This window comes from Physella acuta, unplaced genomic scaffold (assembly GCF_028476545.2).
Source record: "Physella acuta isolate Inbredline_101_S28 unplaced genomic scaffold, ASM2847654v3 ptg000041l, whole genome shotgun sequence".
Classification (NCBI taxonomy): domain Eukaryota; kingdom Metazoa; phylum Mollusca; class Gastropoda; family Physidae; genus Physella; species Physella acuta.
In genome coordinates, this window is record NW_026731561.1 from 425853 (window position 1) to 448050 (window position 22198).

The 22198-nt window shown below is 35.5% G+C and overlaps 2 protein-coding genes across 2 annotated transcripts in view; both read right to left on the minus strand.

Moving 5' to 3' along the window:
* Window positions 1-2217, minus strand: part of LOC131944093 (eukaryotic translation initiation factor 2A) — a 27934-nt gene extending 25717 nt beyond the window's left edge. The window contains exon 1 of the mRNA XM_059304604.1: window positions 2136-2217. Within this exon, the coding sequence (XP_059160587.1) occupies window positions 2136-2154 (19 nt within the window). The 5' untranslated portion in view covers window positions 2155-2217. The remainder of the gene's footprint in view (window positions 1-2135) is intronic.
* A 9675-nt stretch (window positions 2218-11892) lies between these two features.
* LOC131944149 (monocarboxylate transporter 12) lies at window positions 11893-21888 on the minus strand. Its single transcript, XM_059304668.1, has 7 exons — window positions 21773-21888; window positions 16962-17191; window positions 15731-15874; window positions 14309-15043; window positions 14149-14199; window positions 13736-13940; window positions 11893-13413 (listed from the first exon to the last, which is right to left on the minus strand). Exons 2-7 carry the CDS (start codon window positions 17182-17184, stop codon window positions 13389-13391), a joined length of 1383 nt encoding a protein of 460 aa, XP_059160651.1. The 5' UTR covers window positions 17185-17191; window positions 21773-21888; the 3' UTR covers window positions 11893-13388.
* Between the last annotated feature and the right edge of the window lie 310 nt (window positions 21889-22198).

The following is a 22198-nucleotide window of genomic DNA, read 5'->3' on the forward strand; positions in this document are numbered from 1 at the left end:
CGGGATGGTTGTGTGAGAAAGACCAGCTGTAGAAGTATGACGCGTCATTCATTGGTGATCCATTTTCTCAGTGGGGACGAAAGAACTATTAAGAAGGGTCAAGAAATGTAAAAAGCTTGCCGAGTCGCATTTCTTGAACCCTACCTTTTTCATTCCCCCACTTAGCACATCGTCACCGAGTTAACGCTCGCACGTGACGTCATGTAGCGGTACCGCCGATCGTTAGGCTAATTTTATACAAAAAAAAACAACAAGCACTGCCTTTTTGACGCTTTTGCGACGTTTAGTTTGATTTCATAAGTTGGTGTTCATTAAACAGCCCCTAACACATCTATCACTCGTCCATTTAAACGTACGTAGTTATTTCTGCAAGCTTGCTGTCTTGAGACTTTCGGCCCTTTAAAAATGTATTAAGCTCACACCGTATAGAACTAGACTACCCATATTAAGCTCCAAAAGAAGCTTGGTGAAAACAGGATGCCCGTCCGATTTCGTAGCTGCTCTGCGCTTTATAAAAACCACAATAAACGATAAGATGACACTTATATTAAAGTAAATTATAGTTCTGAATATTGATACATTAAAAGTGATATTCGGAAATTAAGAGCCAGACAGTCAACATGATATTTCAATTTAAGTCCAAGAAAATAAATTTCCTCAAACGATGGAACATTACTAAATTTTCCCGCAGTTTAGCGAAATTGAATTTAAGTATTTACGTCATCTTACAAAGCGCGATAGCCTACTGGTGCTCTAACGCGGCCCATGCTAATTGCCGTATTCCTAACGCCCCGCATTAGACGCGGCTTATTCGTCGGCAGGCATTAGGTGGCAAGCCTTTTTGACGGGGATGTGTTAAGACCGTTTTGCCAAATGTCTCAAACACTTGTGATGATTCGTTTTGAGCAAGGTATACGTATACTAATGCTTATTTATCGTTATTTTGATTGAACAAAGCATTATAGAGGTTCTCCATCAACCACTTAGGTATTTTTCCCCGTTCTCCTCCTTTCATGAGACCGACACGTCATAAATTGCAAAGCCGCCTGAGTTGACGTCACAAATCTTCACTCACCCCCGTAGCAAATCATATGTGACATCATTTATGGACAACCCCATATCACTCACTTGTGTACTTGATATTGACAATTTGACAACAAAGGATAACCAACATGTGTCTGGCAGGTGGAGACTTGCGATCGACCATAATGACAACACGCACTTAAGGGGTGGACTGGCTCATTGTTTTGTGAAGCGTAATTTTTTTACATTATGACTTGTTGTGACATTGACGACAAAAATATGACGGAGGTTGGGGTTTAATTAAGGTAAAGAGAAGTAAAAAAAAAATGTCATAAGTTACGATAGAATTGCTAATTGATAAAAAGAAAAACCTGAAATGAAAATAGTGAACATTCAAACAATAAGAAAAAACTCACAACTATTTAGTAATAGTAAGATCAAATAAACATTAGTAAAAAAAAAACGTGATTTAATACATGAATACAAGTTGCATCTGACAATGCTTCTAGAATTAATAAAGTTGTTTGTTAGGAAATTCACATTTAAAAAAAAATGCTTTGTAATACGGACTATACAACAAGACGATCATATTTAAATACATTTTCATATGAATAGAAATGTAAGGGAAGCTACTCTAAATAACAGTTTCTTAAGATGGCTGCTGTTTTTAATAGCAAATTTACTATCTCGAACAGGGTTGATAAAAATTAATTTCAGGATATTTAAATTGATTTAACCATCAATGGTGATCTATTATTCAATTATCTATAATACTTTATCAAAATATACGAAAATATACTCATATTTAATGACATATTCATTAATTCACTCTCTCCCACATTACTAGTTTTGGCCGAATTTACGACGCTAAACTAAGATTTTACCTAGTTTATAATAAAATACCTCAACTGGAGGTGAACGTGAAGCGGGGGGGGGGGGGGGGGAAATAAAATACGCTAAAATGGAGTTTTACCTATAGATCTATATATACACACACATACATCTACAATTTATACATAAGGCAAAGCAAAATACTAAACAAATTAAATAGGCTTAGATCTAGATTTAGTTGTCATCATTATGTTAAACGAGTTAATAACACTCAGGCCTACAGAATATGGGCGCAGCCATTTTTGAAGCGAGTGTATGAAAATAAAGTATCGACGTTTTCCTGCAAATAATGTTGATTTCCAGTAGCTTACTGTACTAGAAATCTAGATAGGGGCAGGTTTATTATTATTTCGTCTATTTAGTCTATTACTTGTTCTCTATTCTCTGCTGTGTGGTACCTCGACCTACTGGTACCCCCACATACGAGATTCTTAGAGCAAGCATTTTTTGTTTTCAAATAGGCCTAAGAGCTAAATTTGAGATACGGAAATAACGGATTTGCGAGTTTTACAGATCGCGTAAAAGTTAAAAGAACAGCATCATACACGATCTTCTTCTTCTTTTTAGTGTTGGAAGGGATGGAGCCTTCTGCCAGAGGGTTCGAACTCGAGACTTTTTCGAATTTATCAACCATAAGCTTTAGCCGACTCGACCACGCCTCCATCATAATTAAGGATACGTGTCAACTGGTTATGCGCCATTGAGGCCATTGACTCCGATTTCAGCCTGCTTTTCTTTTTGGATTTGCTTCCATAGCCTTTGTCCAACCAAGAACAAGCTACAAGGCAGCAGTTGTTTGGTTTTGGAGTTTAGCAACCATGAGCTTTTACCGACTCGACCACGCCGACCCGTAGTCGATCAATATGCTGGCTTTTCTGTCAATATAATAGAACTAGACCTAGATCAGTGGTTCCCAACCTTTTTCGAGTGGCGACCCCCTTTTATAAAAAGTAAGTGACCCGCGACCCCCATAGAATTAAAAAGCCGAAATTAGTATGGAAATTAATAAGCACTAAAATAAGATTTTCTAGTAGACTTTCAATATGAACTACTCTTGATAACTGTTTTAATAGCGTGAGTAAAATTGCATACTATTCACTAAACCTTCGTGGTTAACTTTTTAATTACATTTTTTTTGTTAACGCCAACCTATGTCATTATAATTATCTTAATTTTGTTTTTAATCGAAGAATAGTGTTGAAAATGTATTCTCGAAAAGTCAATCAATCTTATGTTTGGGTACGAATGGTGAATACTACACCAAAATTGTGTCTGCCGTTTTTCATCTTACTCTGAATCATTCTGCAAATAAAAGAACTCATCTTGTAATTCAACGGGAATGCTGGCAACATCAAGGGAAGAAGAGAATAGGTAATGCGTAAATGCAGATTCTTCTTTTTTTCAGCTCAGAGAAATAGCGATGCAGTCCGTTTTCAAGAGATTCAAGATGCCCAGAAATCGCTTCTTTCGAAATTTTAAATAACTCAAATTTACAATATTTCCAAGATTTATTTTCTTCGCCGATTTTGCAGTTTTGATAAAAGTACCCCAAGATTATCATGGAAAGTTATAATATCCGTTCATTTTACCTGAAGCTTCAGGTTAAGCTTATCTTGATGTTCGAACACATCTGCTAGGTATGGTACTCTCTCCAACCACCACTCTATGTCGTTTTAAATATACCAAAAAGTCATGTTTTCTTTGCACTTCCAAGAACAATTTGATTTCAGATTTCAATAAAAAACTCAAGTTACAACATTTCGTTTGACAGCCAGCGTACTGTAGTGTAGAAGAGTAGAACCTCGTGATCTATATTAATGTTTTTTCTCAGTTCTTTGAAGGCTCCAGATTTTATATAATTTACGCCTTATACTAGCAATGAACTCTTGATGTCAATTGGTTAGGGTAGTGGTTAGGGAGCTAAATCTTTTTTGTTTTCTGAAAGCCCGATTTTGAGCTAAACATAGATGGCGCGCCATCCGTACGAACCCCCACAGCCGTTCTAACCCATTTTAATCATCCAGTTTCAAAAAGGTAAGCCTATTTATTTTCTCCATGTTATCTTCACAAAAGAGCAACTCTTCTTTGCTATCATCCGCATGAATATAGACACAGCAACTGCGAACACGAACTCACGTCTGTTAATTTATCAACTTGAAAAGCAAACAATTTTGAAAGCGTAATTTCAATAAAAATGTGTTATTTAACATTTAAGTACATGAAGCTTTTGGTGAGATTTTCTCCTATTGTTTTTTTTTTTTTTGCTTGGCGTTTTCTATCGCGACTTCATTTGATGCTTGCACTAATGCTGGTGAAAACATCCTGTTCGATCAAGTCTCTGGCGTCTGCAACTAGCTTCTTACCGACGAAAGAACTCCATATATTTCCGGTGTGTTCCGAATGACTTGTCTCAAATGACGTTTTAGTTTTAAAGATTTCATAGATTCGTGACTGAGAACAACTTTGTACAGTGCGCTTTGTTTCTTCTCTATTACATTTCCAGTGATGTTAATGAAGCCGAATTTCAAAAATTCTTCTAAATATTTATGTTGTGTTTCAAATTACTAAGGTTTAGTATACCAGTTGGCGACCACCCAGAAAGACCTTCGCGACCCCCAGGCAGAGGCGTAGCTAGGGGGGGGCGGGGGGGGGGGGCGGCCGCCCCGGGCGCCGACCCTATGGGGGCGCCAAAAGGGGTGGGAAAAATTTTTTAAAGCTGATTTTATGCTGCAGTTTTGAATTATAAACTGTCTAAGTTAAGAAATGTAATGGCTACACGCATTTACATACTGATTTAACTGTTTTCTATCTTGATTTCTTAATGTAAAACATATACTCTTAAGAAACAGTGACCGGCAAAACCGCTTTGAAGCTTTTCCTAGATGGGGGGGGGGCGCTTTTCGAGACTTAAAACGGAAGAATTTACACTAGATTGTTGAGTCGATAAACGTTACCACTATTAAAAGAAACGAATTGTATTAAAACGTATTGTACGATTGTTGAACTGTAAAATACGTTAGTGACTTTTATCAAGATGGTGCAGGGGGGCGCTTTTAGGCTAAATAAAATAGCAAAATTACACAGGATTCTGAGTAAACAACCTTTAGCTCTCAGAAAGAAACGAATTGTACTGTGCATTGTATAATTGTGTAACATTTTTTAAAAAAAAGTTAGTTACGTTAAAAACCGCTCTACAAACTTTGTCCAAGATGGTTGTGATGAGTGTGTGTGTGTGGGGTGGGGGGGGGGGGCGCTTTTTCGCTAACAAAAATCGCAAGTATTTGTACTGGATTGGTGAGTAGATAACTCTCTTAACACTTAGTAAAGAAACCAAGTGTATTAACGCGTAATGTAAAATTTCACCAGCCAGTTTTGTTAAAAAAAAAGACGCGACTAGTTCTTTGAAAGATTCTTACGATTCTCTCAACTTCAACGTGAGAGATCAGATACTTTTGATCAGTGTTTCTTCCAGACTTTTTTCTCCGGGGGGGCACTTGAAATCTTCGGGGGGAGGGGGGAGGCGGTAAACTTTCTTCGGGGGGGGGGGGCGGACACTGTTAAAAGTATATATTTTCTATATATAAATTATATAAATTTCATTTCGTTCGGGGGGGGGGGGGCGTATAAATTTTTCCGGGGGGCTTGGCCCCCACCCCCCGAAAAGATGCCTGGAAGAAACTGTGTGCGAGAAGGCAGGGCAAATCTGCGAAATCCAAGACTACGAGCTGTTAACATCCGTTGGATTCCAGTTTGTTTTCTCTAGCTTGTTTTGTCATACCATCAACCAATCAACGAAATACCCATGTCGTATTCCAATGTGAACAATAAATATTTCTGATAACTTCTTCTTGTATGTCACTTGTGTGTCCTTACTCTAACAAACTTCGAATCCAACTATGTACCATATCACAACAGAGATCGTTCAAAACTAGAACATAAAAGGCTGGTCTAAACATATTAGCGTTAGCTACAAACTACCCTCTAACACAGATCAGGCTTATTTTTTTTACTGACATTACTAATCTTTCGCAAAAAAAGTTAAACGCATCTTAATGGGAATTAAATTATCGTAAAGTTTTAAGGAATGAAAATCATACAATGTAATTATTAAACCTTGTCCGGACTGTAGCATACACGCTTACACACACGCTTACACACACAAATACACTCTTACCCACACACAAGCTTATATATAAACACACTATCACACACACATAATTATATATACACACACACACACACACACACATATATATATATATATATATATATATATATATATATATATATATATATATATATATATATATATATATATATATATATATATATATAAGCGGGGGGGGGGGCGCCAAATTGAAAGTTCGCCCCGGGCGCCGGGAAGGGTCGCTACGCCTCCGCCCCCAGGGGGGTCGTGACCCCCAGGTTGGGAACCCGTGACCTAGATCAATAACCTACTGAAAAATCTCACATCGTCTAGATCTCTAAATACTTTTGTTATTTTCACAAATCACTAAAAAAAATCACAACGATGATAATTGATCATGGGTCTTATGAGTCTTCTGTTATAGAACGTCGTAAAACTATCAATGAATTATTTTTTAATCTTGTTTTTCCTTTTATTATTCAAATTTGTAATTTTTAAATTAAAAAAAAAAAGCTCTTCAGCTAGTTCCAAGATTTGGGGAGGTAGGGGGGGGGGGCGCTTTTTGCCTACTAAACTCGGAACTATTTAGACTGGACTGGTGAATAGATAAATCTAGATCTAGATCTAACTCTTTTACACTAAGAAAATAAACCAATTGTAAATACGGGTTTTTACACTAAGAAAATAAACCAATTGTATCTACAATATTGTGTAACCGTATAATAAGAAAAAGGTGTTGGGGGTCGGGGGGTGGGGGGAGATTTTTTCGCCAAGGTAAATGTAAAGGATTTATACCAAACATGCATGACCTTTGACATGGAGCGTCTGCGGCCCAGACAATTAAAATAAAGAGTAATCAAAGTAAAAAAAAAAACCGTAGATCGTGGGCACACAGCTTTATTTTTTTATAAAGGAAAATGGTGTAGCCACGGTGCTTGCGATTCAACAAAGAATTATCTGAAAATTAGAGAACATGCAAGATTTTATAAATTTTATTGTAGTGCCAGCAACTGGAGCTAGACAGTTTTTATAAATATAACCTTGGCTTTGGCTATGCCTTGTAGCCCATATATGGAAAGTAACATGGATTTACATTTTTTTCTTTTGACAGCCATCTGCTATGTCTGTCTCATGGTCTGACGGCCCTTTTGATACATGTCGCCTTGCATATAGAATGCTATACAAACAATAGCTAAACAATACGTTACTCACAATGAAACCGCACCCAGAATAATGAAAACGCGATCACAACTTAGTCTAGATAGAACATTGGCCAGGACATTGGCCAAAGCGCGCATATATATATATATATATATATATATATATATATATATATATATATATATATATATATATATATATATATATATATATATATATATATATATATATATATTGTTACGATCCCAAGTGATCTTTACCTGGGTTTGGCCCCATCGAGGAGGGCCAGGTAATTAAAATGAAATGCTTAGGCATGTTAATGCACTGGCCAGCATAGGCCGTGAGAGTCTGGGGGTCTTGACGGCCACACCACGGATTAGATTACACGCTGTGGGCGTGGCAGACTTGGAGTCTTCGGGACTCGGGTAGTAACGTGGCCAACAGCCCATAAATTACCTGGTGACACCACGGGCTGACCGTTGATGCTTGACCTAGGCTAGTGACGGTCCGTGGTTTACGGCTGGGAAAACCTTCCAGATCGGAGGGGACCGTCATGGACGGATATGACCTAGGGTCAGGCCTTAATTAAAATCGTTCCCACGGTGTATAGCGGGGGACGAGTACTTTAGGAGGGTAGACCGGGGACACGGGGGACACTCTCGACAGACACTCGGGGACACACACACGGAGACGGACGGACACGTCTCGGATAGCTAGGTCTAGAGGAGACAGACATGGGTCGTCTCTGTGAGCTAGTGGAAAGCCACAACATGTTTTAGACTTAGGCTAGGCTAGACGGTTAGGGACAAGTAGGGTAGTCGTACTAAGTACTTTAGTTGTTGTAGATAGTTGTGTATTTTTCCTATTGTGTTCCATGTGGTGGCGGGTTAATGTTAGATGTTGTATTTTGTGGCGAATAAATAGAGATTACTGAAGTTGGCATTTATTTATTTTTATTTTTCTTCTTCTTGTTTACGATCCCCTGAATAGTTCGAAAGGATTAGAGAAGGGGGTACGTAACAACATATATATATATATATATATATATATATATATATATATATATATATATATATATATATATATATATATATATATATATATATATATATATATATATATATATATATATATATATATATATATATATATATATATATATATATATATATATATATATATATATATATATATATATATATATATATATATATATATATATATATATATATATATATGTAACCAAGTGATGCAGGAGCATGTGTGTCGTTCTTTGTTAGGTCTTGTGCCAAGTTGTGCGACCCCTTCCTCCCGGCACTCAAATGCGACAGATGCGTGTGCAAACCTCATGTATGTAGGTATTCGTCCACGGCTTAGGAAATCCCGCCTCTAGGCCGCAGGTTTAAGATTTCATTATTTTATTCCTTTTCGAATCATCACAGTTGGGATAATTAGTGGAATCTCAATAGACCTCCACTGTCACAGGTCCACACACCTGTTTATTGTTGTGTCTTTGTAAGTAATTTTAATGTAGTGTGAGATGTATTGTGGGCAGTGGCGTGCAGAGGGGTGGGGGGTGGGCCCAGGCCCCGGGCATCCACATTAAGGGGGATTCCAACGGGGTAAAATTGTAGTAGTTTTTTTTATAAGGAAATTAAAAATCTACTTAGGCAGAATTATCAATTTGCCAAATTCATCCAAATGTGTATATACAATCAACAAATGGCACTGATATAGTCATCGTACCGTCTTCGTCGTTCAACGTTCAGGGAGAAATGGGCATCGGTGAAGGGCGGTGATATTCTACACACATCCAAAGCCAAAGTATCGCTGCCCAATATACACAGTCACACCCAGATGTACATCCGGTATTGTCAACAATGTCTATCAAGGTTTTGTATGTATTGTTTGGTATGTATTGTTTGGTATGTATTGTTTTGTGCACGACACCCAATCAACGTACTCAAGGTGGCAAGATGGCCGCTGGGAAACTCTGGGTGGCAAACCGCACCGCCCAATGGCCGGGATGACCTGGCCAATGTTCTATCTAGACTAAGTTGTGATCGCGTTTTCATTATTCTGGGTGCGGTTTCATTAGATATTTTTTTTATGAATTAATTAAAATTTGGTCCAAAATTTTGCACGCCACTGCCCACAATACATCTCACACTATATTAAAATCACTTACAAAGACACAACAATAAACAGGTTAATTGCAATACCTGGCAGACAAGCATGTCAAACGTGCGGGTCAAACAAAAATTATGATTAAGGTAAGCCAGCAACAACCAACCCACCTACACTAGCCTACAGCTAACAAAGGAAACGTTATACAAGCAATCAACACCCCCACGGAATACCTATCAACAAGTCAAAACTAATCCGCTGCAGAACACTTAGACAAGGTACACAGCGATATTTTTATTAATTTTAAACTGCAGAATCTGCAAAGAAAATATGTCAGTAGACATGCTAGATCAATTCGCAACTACCACCCCAAAGCCATCGCCTACAATGCTCCTACTGCTAAGGAATTCACATAAAAATTGCAGATAAAACTACACCCCCAGAGCTGGCACCCAAACAATGACACAGCGCACGATAAGTTTACTGCGAAAAAACAACAACAAAGAAACAGGCAATACGAGAATTGTATTTAGAGACGAACCAAACCAAGCAAAAGAGACAACCTACTAAAGCTAAGCTTCCAGATTAAACTAACAATACCCCCACCCCCACACTCTTATCTCAATAATCATACTTTAGACGTTTTGTATTATCTCCCCAACATATATACACCCCTATTTGCCCCACGCTAAAGCTCCTTAAAGTAATATAACATTGATGCGTTAAAAATAAGATGTGTCTATGTGTCGGTGTGTGTGTGTGTGTGAGTATATATATGTGAGTGTGGTGTGTGCGTGTGTTTGTCCATCATTTCTGCTTCACTACACCTTTCACCCGATCGCCAAGAAACTCGCAGGTGGCGCCCCGGCAGGGCACGATTCTTCTCTATATACGCGATATAAAAATAAACTTTGGTTGCGGTTAGACACAGTTCATCCTATCGCCATGAAATTTTGAGGAGTTGACGAAAACACTCAAGGAAAGGTTTCTGTAAAAAAAAAAACTTTTTAAATTTCGCAAGGGCGGCGCATCGGAAGGGTGCGATTTTTCTCTATATACGGCAGTGGCGTCGCTAGGCCGGGTGTCGACTAGTGCGGCACCTCATGGTGTCACCCTCTGTAGTTTACATTATTACGTCATGATGTCAGGTCCCCCGTCCCCCCCTTGTCGGGATCGTCATTACGTACTTAAAATACTTTTTAACCATTAATTGAACTGGCAAAAACATACTTATTCTATGTATCTTGCAGTTTTTTTTTCTTGGTGTCACCCCTCTAAATGGTGTCTTCCGTTGCGGCCCGCACCCCCGCCTCTGATATACGGTATATACAATATAAAAGTCGGATGCGATTCGACATCGTTCCTCAGATTGGCATGAAACTTTGGGGAGTTGATAAGAATACTCCTAAGGTTTCTACGTGAAAAAAAAATTCTTATGAGCGGCGCCCGGGAGGGTGCGATTTTTGTAAATACTTGGTTTGGCACCCAGAGTTCCACATCGTCTATCTTAGCACTTGGTATCCGTTAATCGGGCGTCCTGCATAGCGGGTAAGGGGTACAACTATATTCAACGTTAAAACTTCAACAGGCGCAGCTGCCAGCGCCCCGGCTATTGCATTACCCAAAGCGCCACAGGGTCCCATGTGAGCACTATGGCACATACGTTCGTTTTTTTTTAAAAAAAGGCTATACACTAAAAACACAATGGGCAACACAAATCGTTGACTATATCGAATCAGGCGCATCCTCCGGCGCCCCTGCAGTGTGCGATTTGACGCCCTGAGCTTTCCCAAGAGTGGAATGGCGCCTACGTTCGTTTTAAACAGTGCGATTGATAATTGATAAAATGGGGCGTAATAGTCGTTCATTACAAAAAAAAAATCAGACGCGTTTGCCGGCAGGGTGCGATTTGGCGCCCACGTTAGTTTTAACGAGCACCCTAGAGCTAGTACGCACGGGTGCGCTAGTATACATCTCAAACATAGAATCATTTTCTGGCCACTCAAGGGACAAAACCCGGAAAAATTCACCCCAACTCAATCCTACTTTAAAGAGATTTCTGGTTGTATGGTTACTAGCATTGTATTTATTCACCATTTTGTTCACATCATGATTTTGATGTTTAATCCTCATTCATTATGAAAACCTTACTATTTGCATCTCATATTTTATATGACATTGTTAAACTTGTTTCCTTTCCTTGTATGTATATATTTAAACTATGTTGATGTGCATAATTAAAAATAAATAAAAAATTCAAAGTTACCGCCATTTGGGTCTGACTTTAAAAAGTTCAAATTTTGTCACAATGAAAATCTGGTAGTTCCAGACTTAAAAATACCGGTGGTGGGGGGGGGGGGGGGGGGGGGGGGGAAGAGGCGGACACTGTTAAAAGTATATATTTACTATATAAATTACATTTTGTTCGGGAGAGGGGGGGGGGGGGGTATAAATGCTTGGAAGAAACTCTGAAAGCAGCAAACAATCTTCAAGATTCACACACATTTAACAATATTTAAACAAAACTATTTGCTAATTTTACTATATGAGCATCATTTTAATAAAAGGAAATTAAATTTCAGTTGAAAAAGCAGCAGTTAACTTAAATGATAAAATGATGATTAGGCAACAAAAAGTAAAATGTATTAGTACATGAACTGCACAATAAAGTCTATGTATAAGATTAAGATTATTTATGGCACCAACGTTTCTTTCTATTGAAAACTTTTTTAATACATGAAAGTTACAATATTTACATTATTTTATAACAAGCAAAATTCCAATACCTTGTTATGTCTAATTTCTTGGAGAAATCTTTAATACATTTTTTTACGGTCATGAAGAGATTTAATTTTGAAACAAGCTCATGTTTTGAAGTAGGTAACTGCTTGCATGATTTTGTTTACTGATTCATTCTTTAAAGCTTGTTAAGTTTTACAACTTATTATAAACTTGTAAAAAAAACAATATGATATTTGATATATAAAAATCTGGAAGCTCCAAAATAAGTGTTCTACAAAAATGTACAATAACTAATTAGAACACACACATGTAAGAGATGGTAGAATGACTAGGTACAATAAATATACATTTAAAATGTAGTTATATTTACATCATATATTGTGACACTACTTTGTTATTGCAATAATTACATATAAAAAACTAAACTTTATAGAGCACAAAAATAAAGAAAATAGTATTACCAAAAGGCGTCAAGTGTATTGGAAAAGTTATTGTGCAAACAGCAAAAAGTCTATTTATCATAATATCTTTTATTTTATTCAAAAGAATCAGCCAATACTTAATTTTTGTAATCTTATATTATGGATGTAGATGAGTACTTTTTATAAAATCTGAGAGTATAAACTAAGCTCAAAATTTGTATAGCTTCTCTAATCTCTGAGACAGAAATGTCTAGGAAAATATCTTGTAGTATAAAATGTCCTGTTACTATATCACTGATCATTTTAACTGATCGTTCATTAGGATTAGTAATAATATCCTTAATTTTCAGCAATTCATTTCTTTCTTTAGAACAAAACTTATTTTCATCTGAACACAGGGGAAATATACATACATGTAAAAAATAAGAATTTTGATCAATATAATAATTATCAATGACTCACATTTCATCAATCAAGAATAGAACCAAAAGCAAAACATTTTATACTCTGGTTTGTTTTTTAGGTTCTTTTAAAAAGAAAATCTGTGAAACTGATTTATAATATGAATATAAAACTATATTTGCAATCAATTCATGTTTTAAAATAGTTAGGCTTTAGTTTAGAGAACTATTATCACCAATAATAATTTTGGAAATAAGCAATACTTATTACTTCAATGAACTTTTAATTTAACGGCCTAAATATTGTGACTATATATAGAAAACAGATGTCAAATATAAATCACTAATTAAGTTCCATTAATAATCAATAAACACAGTTGTCATTTATTCTTTGAGAATAATACTGTAAGTAAATTTCAGTTCCATCTCTTGTTTCTGCAGTCACTGGTCAGTGTTGGAGCAGCAGTCGTGTGATCAGACACAAGTTATTACATTGTCCCTGTTAATATTAGTTACAAATTCTATATACAATTACACACCGAAATTTAAAAAAAAAAAATGATTGTTGCAGTTATAGTCTAATATTATTTTAAAAATCTACTAGATATTATTGTTTCACCTATTGCATAGTAAAAAAACCAAAATAATTTCCTAATTTAAGCAACTCTGTATTACTGTTAAAGGCTATATTTAAAACTATAAATTAAGACTTAAATAAAATTTGAACAAATCATAACAATGACATAGACTACACTAAATTAATTTTCATACTTGAAAATCCCAATTATAAATCATTTTAGAATTTTAGAATTAGTGCTTACACAATAATGTCTTTCCCAGAAATAGTCAGTTTCACTTCTTTTGAAGAAATTTCATCAAGAATCAATGGAACTTTCTGCTCTTTTGCTGCTGATTTCCTTAGAGAATCTGAATCCTCTCCACTATACATGGCAGAATCAAGTCTAGCTGCACAGCGCTTGAGTTTAAACAGCACCATCACAATGGAACTCCACAGCAAGCAGGCCCCTATAAATTGTAAACATCACAAATTATAAAAAGTCTGCAATATCTTATGTAAATAAAGATAATTAGAGCCAAATAATTGATAGAACATTCTTAATTAGTCAATTACAGAAAAACCCTTAATTTCTTCCAATTAGAAATGCTTAAAAACTAAAGTTAGGTGATTATCTATGGGAATATCAGACCTGAATTTAAAAGAAAAAATACACACCAGCAAGATAAAATGCATATTTGAAATCATTTTCATGTTGGAGCAGCAGGCCTGAAAAATTATTGCTTTGAATAAATTACAATGTAAATCACTTGACCTTTTAAAATACATTCCAATGTGATAGAAGAATATTTTTAACAAATGTAAGTAAAACACCTACCTGTAAGCGGTCCACCAGTTAAAGCACCCAAGGCAATCATAAATGACAAATAACCATTACCCATGGCTATGTATTCAGGACCCAAAAGCTCCCTAGATACTTGGGACAAAAATGTAGTCCAAAAGCCACTATAGAACCCAAAAAGCAAAGCGTAACCAATCTGTCCAGTGTAATCTTTGAAGAGAAGAGGTGATATCCCAGTAATGACCACACCCAAGCCCACAGGACAAAGAGCAGATGTAACCTCATCCAGTGTACTGTTAGGACCCATAAATGCAAAAATCATTCGACTAGCAAAGCTAGCAATACCGACACAAGACACAAGAAAAACTGCAGCCTCAAAAGATGATCCTCTACTCATTGCATATGAGGGTAAATACATATAAATAACAGTGGATCCAAAACTCCAAAAAAGATTTGCAAAGCACATTCCATGAAACAATGGATGTCGGAGAGCAAAGCAAGACAGCATTGGCATCAGCTTAATTTCTTTATCAGACTTCAAAGGCTTCATTATCATTCCACAGACGCATAAATTTAGTGCTATTCCTGCTAGAATCAACATGGTTCCTCTCCATGCAAAGTGGACAAGAAGATGTCGAATAAGTAAAGGAAATGTTATTATTCCTGCTCCTATGCCTGCAACTACAACACTTAAAGCCTGAAATCTTCCATGAATGAAGTATCTTTCAACAGCTACAATTGATGGTGAACATGCTAATCCAAAGCCTAGACCTGTAATTATAGTTAAAATACAATTATTGCAGGATTAGGATGATGGGATCCTTACTGTTATGATGTATGTTTGATTAGGCAAATTGGTGCGCATAAATGCTGGTGCGGGGGTATATTGAATGAGTGAAAGTGTGATGCAAAAAGCAAGAAAGTGATGTTCCAGTGTGGGATTGTTGTGTCCTTTGAGTGAAGTTGAAAGAAGTCTTGTCCTTGTAGTCTTAGGGTGAGGCCGTATATGTATTCAAGTCTTAATATCATTTGTACAGGTTGTTATAAGTATTGGTATCGTGTAATAAACAGTAGAGTCAATTAACATCATCCAATCAAATCATTTGTATACGTTGATGTCATCAAGCTTTGGGATGAACTATTGAATGGCTAGACAGAATATAATGGTAGTGCACCCTTTCACTGCATAGCTGCGCGACACATAGACCCCATTTATAACACACACTCAGGTGATAGCTGTTATTTAATTATTTAATTAAGGGAAAAGTTTGGGCCCAATAAACTATGCTGTCTTGGTCCGGTGAGTTATAATGTCATGAGAAGCTACACATTATTATTGGAGTAATAGTCTGAAGATATATATTTAGTTTAAAACTCATTTTTAAAAGTCAATATTAATTCAACAACAATAAAGAATTAACAAGTTTAAACCAAATTCTTAAATAGGCATATATTTACCAGTTAATAATCCAAAAGAAAGGTAAAGCTGATAGATCTCTTGAGCCAACATACAAAGTGCAAGACCAGCAGAAGCTAGGACTCCACCGAGAATTATGCTAACACGACAGCCCCAGTTGCTTGTTACAAAGCGAAACATGATACCTTGATACCATTAAATAAAATAGTCAATTAAATCAATTGCTTACAAGTGAAAAAAAGATAAGGTAATAAGTTGTCTGTAAAATGATATCACCTGCCCCAACCTCCACCAAATATTGGAAAAAAAAATGATGCAATTTTGGTATAGTAAGTTCAACTGATTTTTCATGTTAATAAGTTCCTTTCTTCTTCATAACTATCAACAAAATAATTATTTGTTTTTTATTAATATACTTTTATATTTACTTATAGCTATTTTATTTTAAAATATATTGCTACCAACCTCCCACCCCCATTTGGTACTAAAACTATGATTTTGAAAATAAATTATGGGAATCACATAATTTTAGAGAAAAAATGATTGTTATTTCTCAACTAGCAAGAATAACAAAGCCTTTGTATTGTGTTTAAAATTAAGAATTTGTTAGCCAGTAGTATCAACTGACTCTTCAGCTATATAACAAGAAAAAATATTTTGAAAAAAAAAAGTAATTAATAAAAAAAAAATGCAAGGCAGTATTATAAGATAGTGCTCTATCCCACTCTCTACCCCCTGTAATATAATATAGCAAAGCCTTTTGCTGATATCATATTTAACTAAATATATCAAGATAACAGTTGTATTTAATTAGTTACTTAGTATATATGTAATAAGTAATCAAGATAACAGTTGTATTTAATTACTTAGTACATAAGTAAGCTTTGGTGAATGTTTGTGATGAAATGCTATGATGTGGGAAAGGGTTGGACCAAATAAAATAACATATTTATCATTGATGGATGACCCTTAATGAAATATGCAATGATCTCTTCATAAAAAAAAGAATACAGTTGATTGCAGTTTCAAGGTATTGCCTTAAGTAAGTGCTTTACAAGGCATGTTTGCTATTTTATAATTTGAAAAAATGAAATAATCTCAGCAATTCTGGCTGTTTTGGATTGCTTACTTTTTGTTTGATGGACATCAAACTCCACAGTATAGAACGCTCAGTATTATTGCAAAAGTGAAACGATACTGTTTTAAAACACATTTTTACTTTTACTTTAATATACAAATCTGAAGAAGTAATTTTTTGTTTAGTACACTTACTTGACAAAGCAGTGACATAAAGTAGAACTGAACCAATCCAGGAGGTATCAAAATGGCTTTCATAAAAAATGTCTTTAAAAATGACATGGAACACTCCCAGGCTGTACGTTATTCCACAGACAATGAACTGAGTAAAAAATGCTGCGACAACAACTAGCCAGCCCCAACAGCCATCAGGATTTTCCATTGGCATGGATGACTTTGCACTTGTGACAACAAACATTTGAAAGCTGAAAAGGTGTTGTTATTAAGGTGAACTCAAATGGATTCAACCTATTATTGGAAGGAAACAATACTAATAAACCTTGCTTGTGAAAAAAAAGCCCAGTCCAAAAAAAAACAAAAAAAACTGAAGCTTTGCAAAAAATACTGTGGAAAAAAATGTGCTGAGTATTTTTAATAACTGTTACTGGGTGGAGGTGACACCACATTTAATAATTTATTATAAAGACAATTATTTTTTCACTTGAATTAATGACTGTTAAAGTTAAATGCTTCTTGTATGTGGATTAATATCATGTTTGCAGATACTGACACCTTTGTCCTTTAGACAAAAGGGGAGGGTGAAACTAATTGCAACTTTTGCAGAATAAACAATGTACTGTCTAACAAAATACACCTTCCACCAAAGTGGAATGAAACGACACCATATTGGAAAATTGCAAATTATCATATTAGTCAATGCTTGGATGTGACTGCTTCGTAACTTATCCATGCTAAACTTATCCAAGCATTTCATTATGAAACAGCCTTAGAGTGTAGAGGTGTATGTGTGAGTGAAGGGGGGAGGGTGGCAGTAAAACAATATTGATTTATATTGAATACTAGCAGTCCCAGCCAAAACACAAAAAAAAAAATGCAAACATAACACAAACACAACGCAAACACAACGCAAACACAAACCCAACCATAAACGCAAACACAAAGAAAACACAAACGCTAACGAAAACAAACCAAATCCAAACCCAACCAACATTACAATACCCAATGCTTATCCGCAAACGGAAATAGGTAGTAGAGGAAATTTAGGAGCTGGCTTCTTAACTGTTATTGATTTTTAACATTTGCGGTGCAAGGCAACATCATGTATGTATATGTATGTATATATATGTGAATATATATATGTATGTATATATATATATATATATATATATATATATATATATATATATATATATATATATATATATATATATATATATATATATATATATATATATATACATATATATATATACATATATATATGTATATATATATATATATATATATATATATATATATATATATATATATATATATATATATATATATATATATATATAATATATATATATATCAGAGGTGTAGCGACCCTTCCCGGCGCCCCACAGAAGCATTGCTGGCTAACCATCCGTATAAACCCCACAGCATTCCACAAACCAATTTAATCCTCAAGTTTTAAAAAACGAATGTTTGATGTAGTTTCAAGTTCATCTGAATTGTTATATATCACAGACAAGCAACTGTGAAAACTAGCTTACGTCTGTTGATTCATTAACTTGAAAAACAAACTATTGTGAAAGTTTTATCTCATTCATATAGTAGTATTTTTAGACAGATATTTGTTGGATCTTTAATGCACTGGAATCCTCAAGCATTAATTTCACCATCTTCAACATGCAGGGTTTGATGAGATTTTCTCATTCTTTGAGTTTTTTTTTTCTTGGCAATTTTCAATGCGATTTCATATACACTAATGCTGTGTTTCCTTCATAAAAAATTCATGTTTGATAACGTCTTTGACTTTGTAACTAGCTTCATCCCGATGAAAAAACTTCAGATCTTTTTTGGTTTGTTCTGAATAACTCATCTCAAAAGGACTAAGAAAAATCTGAAACTTCAATACTAAGTTCATGTTTTTAAAACAGTAGAGAAAACAAACACTTGCCCGAATCACGACATTTCATATTATAAAGCTAAATCAGAATAAATAATTAAATAAAAAATTGGAAAAGTATAGAGGATTCAATCTCTCTTTGGCCTTTTAATATGAAATTATTCAAACACCATTAAAAATTAAAGACTTAGAAAAAATTGTTTAGAGAATTTTTTTTGATTGGTTTAATCTATCAGTTGGCACCCCCCCCCCCCAAGAAAGTCCTAAAGTCAAATAGTAGGCTTGTATAATATAGATAGGCCTACAGCCTATATAAATTATAATAGGTCTAACCAATAGTCTATAAATTAATAATTAATCTACGCCAAATAAATCTAGCCTGACAGACCTACTAATAGTATTACTGGGAACAGGGCATTAAACCCCCCCCCCCCCCCCACGTCAATTACCCCCTGGACATTCCCCCCCTCCCCCCAACATTACCCAGCGGAGTAAATAACATAGCTTAAGTTACAGATAGGGTTAGGGCTAGGTTTGGTTAGGGTTGGGGTAAGTTAGGGCTAGGGTTAGTGTTAGATTTAGAGCAAGGGTTAGTATAATGGTCAGGGTTAGGATTAGGGTTAGTGTTATGTTCTAGGTTGCCTAGAGTTGGTTTTGTGTTAAGTTTTAGGCCGTGCTGCGTCAAAACGGCCAATGACAAAACTGCCCAGTCAATACGACCCCGACAAATCAGCCCCGACATAAGAGCCCCGTCACATTGACCCCGTCAAAAGGGCCAGCGACATATTGACCCCGTCATATAGGCTGCCGACAAATAGGCTCCCGTCATATAAGCTCCCGACAAAAGGGCTCCAGTCAATAAGGCTCCCGACATATAGGCTCCCATCATTTAGTTTCTCGACATAACGGCCCCGTCATTACGAATCCCGACAAATAGGCTCCCGCCATTTAGTTTTTCCACAAAATGGCTCCTGTCATGACAAATAGGCTCCCGTCATTTTGGCTCACGACAAATAGGCTCTTGTCAATTTGGCTCCCAACAAATGGACCACTAACAATACGGTTTCCGTAGAGACTAAGTCTCCCGGCAATACAGTCTCATTGAATATGACACCTGCCAGTGGAACCCCTTCATCAATATTCTTTAGAGTTAGCTTATCCAACACTCTTAAGTAATAATATAACTTATGCATCTCTTGTTCGACAGGCCTTATTTTTATATTATTTTATTTAGTATAAGAAACAGTATGTTTTAAGTTAAGGGTCATCTATCTATGACTTCCATAAGTGAGTCGGTTATAGGCTGTTCCAACTCAGTGTGTGGGAAGAGGGGTTCACGCTGTACATTCCCAACAGAAGCAGAAGTATGCTTGTAGGTTATCAAAACAAAATGTCGTTAACCTGTAAACATCATGTATATCACACATTTACACTTCTGTGCTCGCTTTTAACCAACAGATCTTTTCTGTTAAGTTTAGCTGTTAAGGGCTAGATTTTTTTGTGAATTGATGTTGGTTCATGAAAAACAATTTCATACAGGCATTCTAAAGAGAAAATAGTGGTAGTGGATGTAGGACAAATGATTACTTTTATGCCAATAGTGGTAATGTGATTCATTTGTCTGGAGCCAATATGTAGGGAGACATTTTGTCGGAAGCCAATATGTTGTGAACCCTTATGTCGGGAGCCAATACGTCGGGAGTCGCTTTGTCGGGAGCCAATATGTCCTGAGTCCATATATAGGGAGCCAATATGTCGGGAACCTAAATGTCGGGAGCCTATATGTCGAGATTTGACGGGATCATATTATTATTATTAAGTTTAAATGGAAAAATTCTAAATTCACTGCCTTATTAATTAGTATTGTACTCAACGCACCCCCCCCCCCCTAGCCCAACAATACTTGTCAATTGCTGCGCCTGACTTTTGTTTATTAATTACTAATGTCATAGGCATAATTATTACAAATAATTAAATAAGTTTATCACCAAGCTTCTTTACTTATCATAACCAATAATAGGCCCAGACTTACTTTATCACTCAATACATATAGCATTAGTTATACTAAGAAATAGGCCTATTACTTATTTATTTATAGTATAAAGTATAAGCCTTTAATCTAAGTTAAATCTAAGTAGATATGTGTGAAATGCTTGACACTAGTTAATGTAAGCCTAAGCTTCTTGCTTATCGTTTTTAATAGATAACTTGATCAATGTATTTCATCTAGTTTTAACATGTACCACCCACAATTAAATTCTTTCCACCTTTGAAAACTACGCTATTGGCACTGGTGCGCGTATTTTATCGATAATAGGTAATGCGGTGCTAAACTGACGCCATGGCGTTGTCAAGGCCGAAGCGCTAGCTCGGGAATTTGACATTTATGATAACTCATAAGCGGATTTTGTGAATGCCATAAAACCGTTATAATAATATTTGTTTATTTAATGGAGACTTAAAGCTAATGGCAAGACACTTAGAATGTGTTTAATACGTAAACTTATTTAAAATGTGACAGCACCGTACGGGACATGTTTGAGAGATAAATTCATTAGAATCGTGCGATCGATTTTAGCTTTAAGATTGTCATAATGGCGGTAATTTTCTCATTGAAACATATAATACGACTACACTAGAATATCTGTATCGAATTTGTCTAAAAACTCGATTCCAACAGTGAGGTTCGGCATTCCTCAGAAAATGGCGAGTTTTTATAAAGACTGCATCAAAAAGGCTGTATATATATTATATAAATAAGTAACCTTTTTTTCGCATTACCAGCCTCAGCCGATTTTACGTAGGGTACCTAATGAAAGTCCTAAAGCCTAAAACCATATAATATTTTAATAACATAATAGATATCTGATCTATTCTATCTAATTTTACTAATACAAGTTATTAATTAATAATTTAGTTCAATTTAGTATACCTTTTTTAGTGTCCTTTACTGCCTTTGCCTTCGTCAGTCACTTTTTAGTGCCCTTCTTTTGTTTAGCCTTTACCAGCTAATTTAGTAATTACTGTTATTGCTAAAATAATAGCAATAAGGCCTACTTTAATAGTACTTGACTTAATAGTACATTAATTAATAATTAATAGTATAATACATAATACATAGGCTAGGCCCTACTTAATTATTAGTAGGCCTACTTATAATAATACTTAGGCTAATAGCCTATGTTAGTATAAGTATGTGTAGACTAGTGTAGAGTGTAGAGCTGTAAAATAGTAAAATAGTATGTAGCCTAGGTAGAGAACAATTTTTGTTTTCAGACAGACTGTTAAGCACAAATTTATTTAAAGACGTTAATTAATTATTAGTAATAGGCCTACTTAATAATAGTATTAATAGTTT

Coding starts and splice junctions, on each gene's coding strand:
- LOC131944149 (XM_059304668.1), bottom strand. CDS start 17,184: ATGTTTGTTGTCACAAGTGCAAAGTCATCCATGCCAATGGAAAATCCT. Junction 15,875..16,961: donor TTATGTCACTGCTTTGTCAA/GTAAGTGTACTA, acceptor AATGGTATCAAG/GTATCATGTTTCGCTTTGTA. Junction 15,044..15,730: donor TTCTTTTGGATTATTAACTG/GTAAATATATGC, acceptor CTATAATTACAG/GTCTAGGCTTTGGATTAGCA.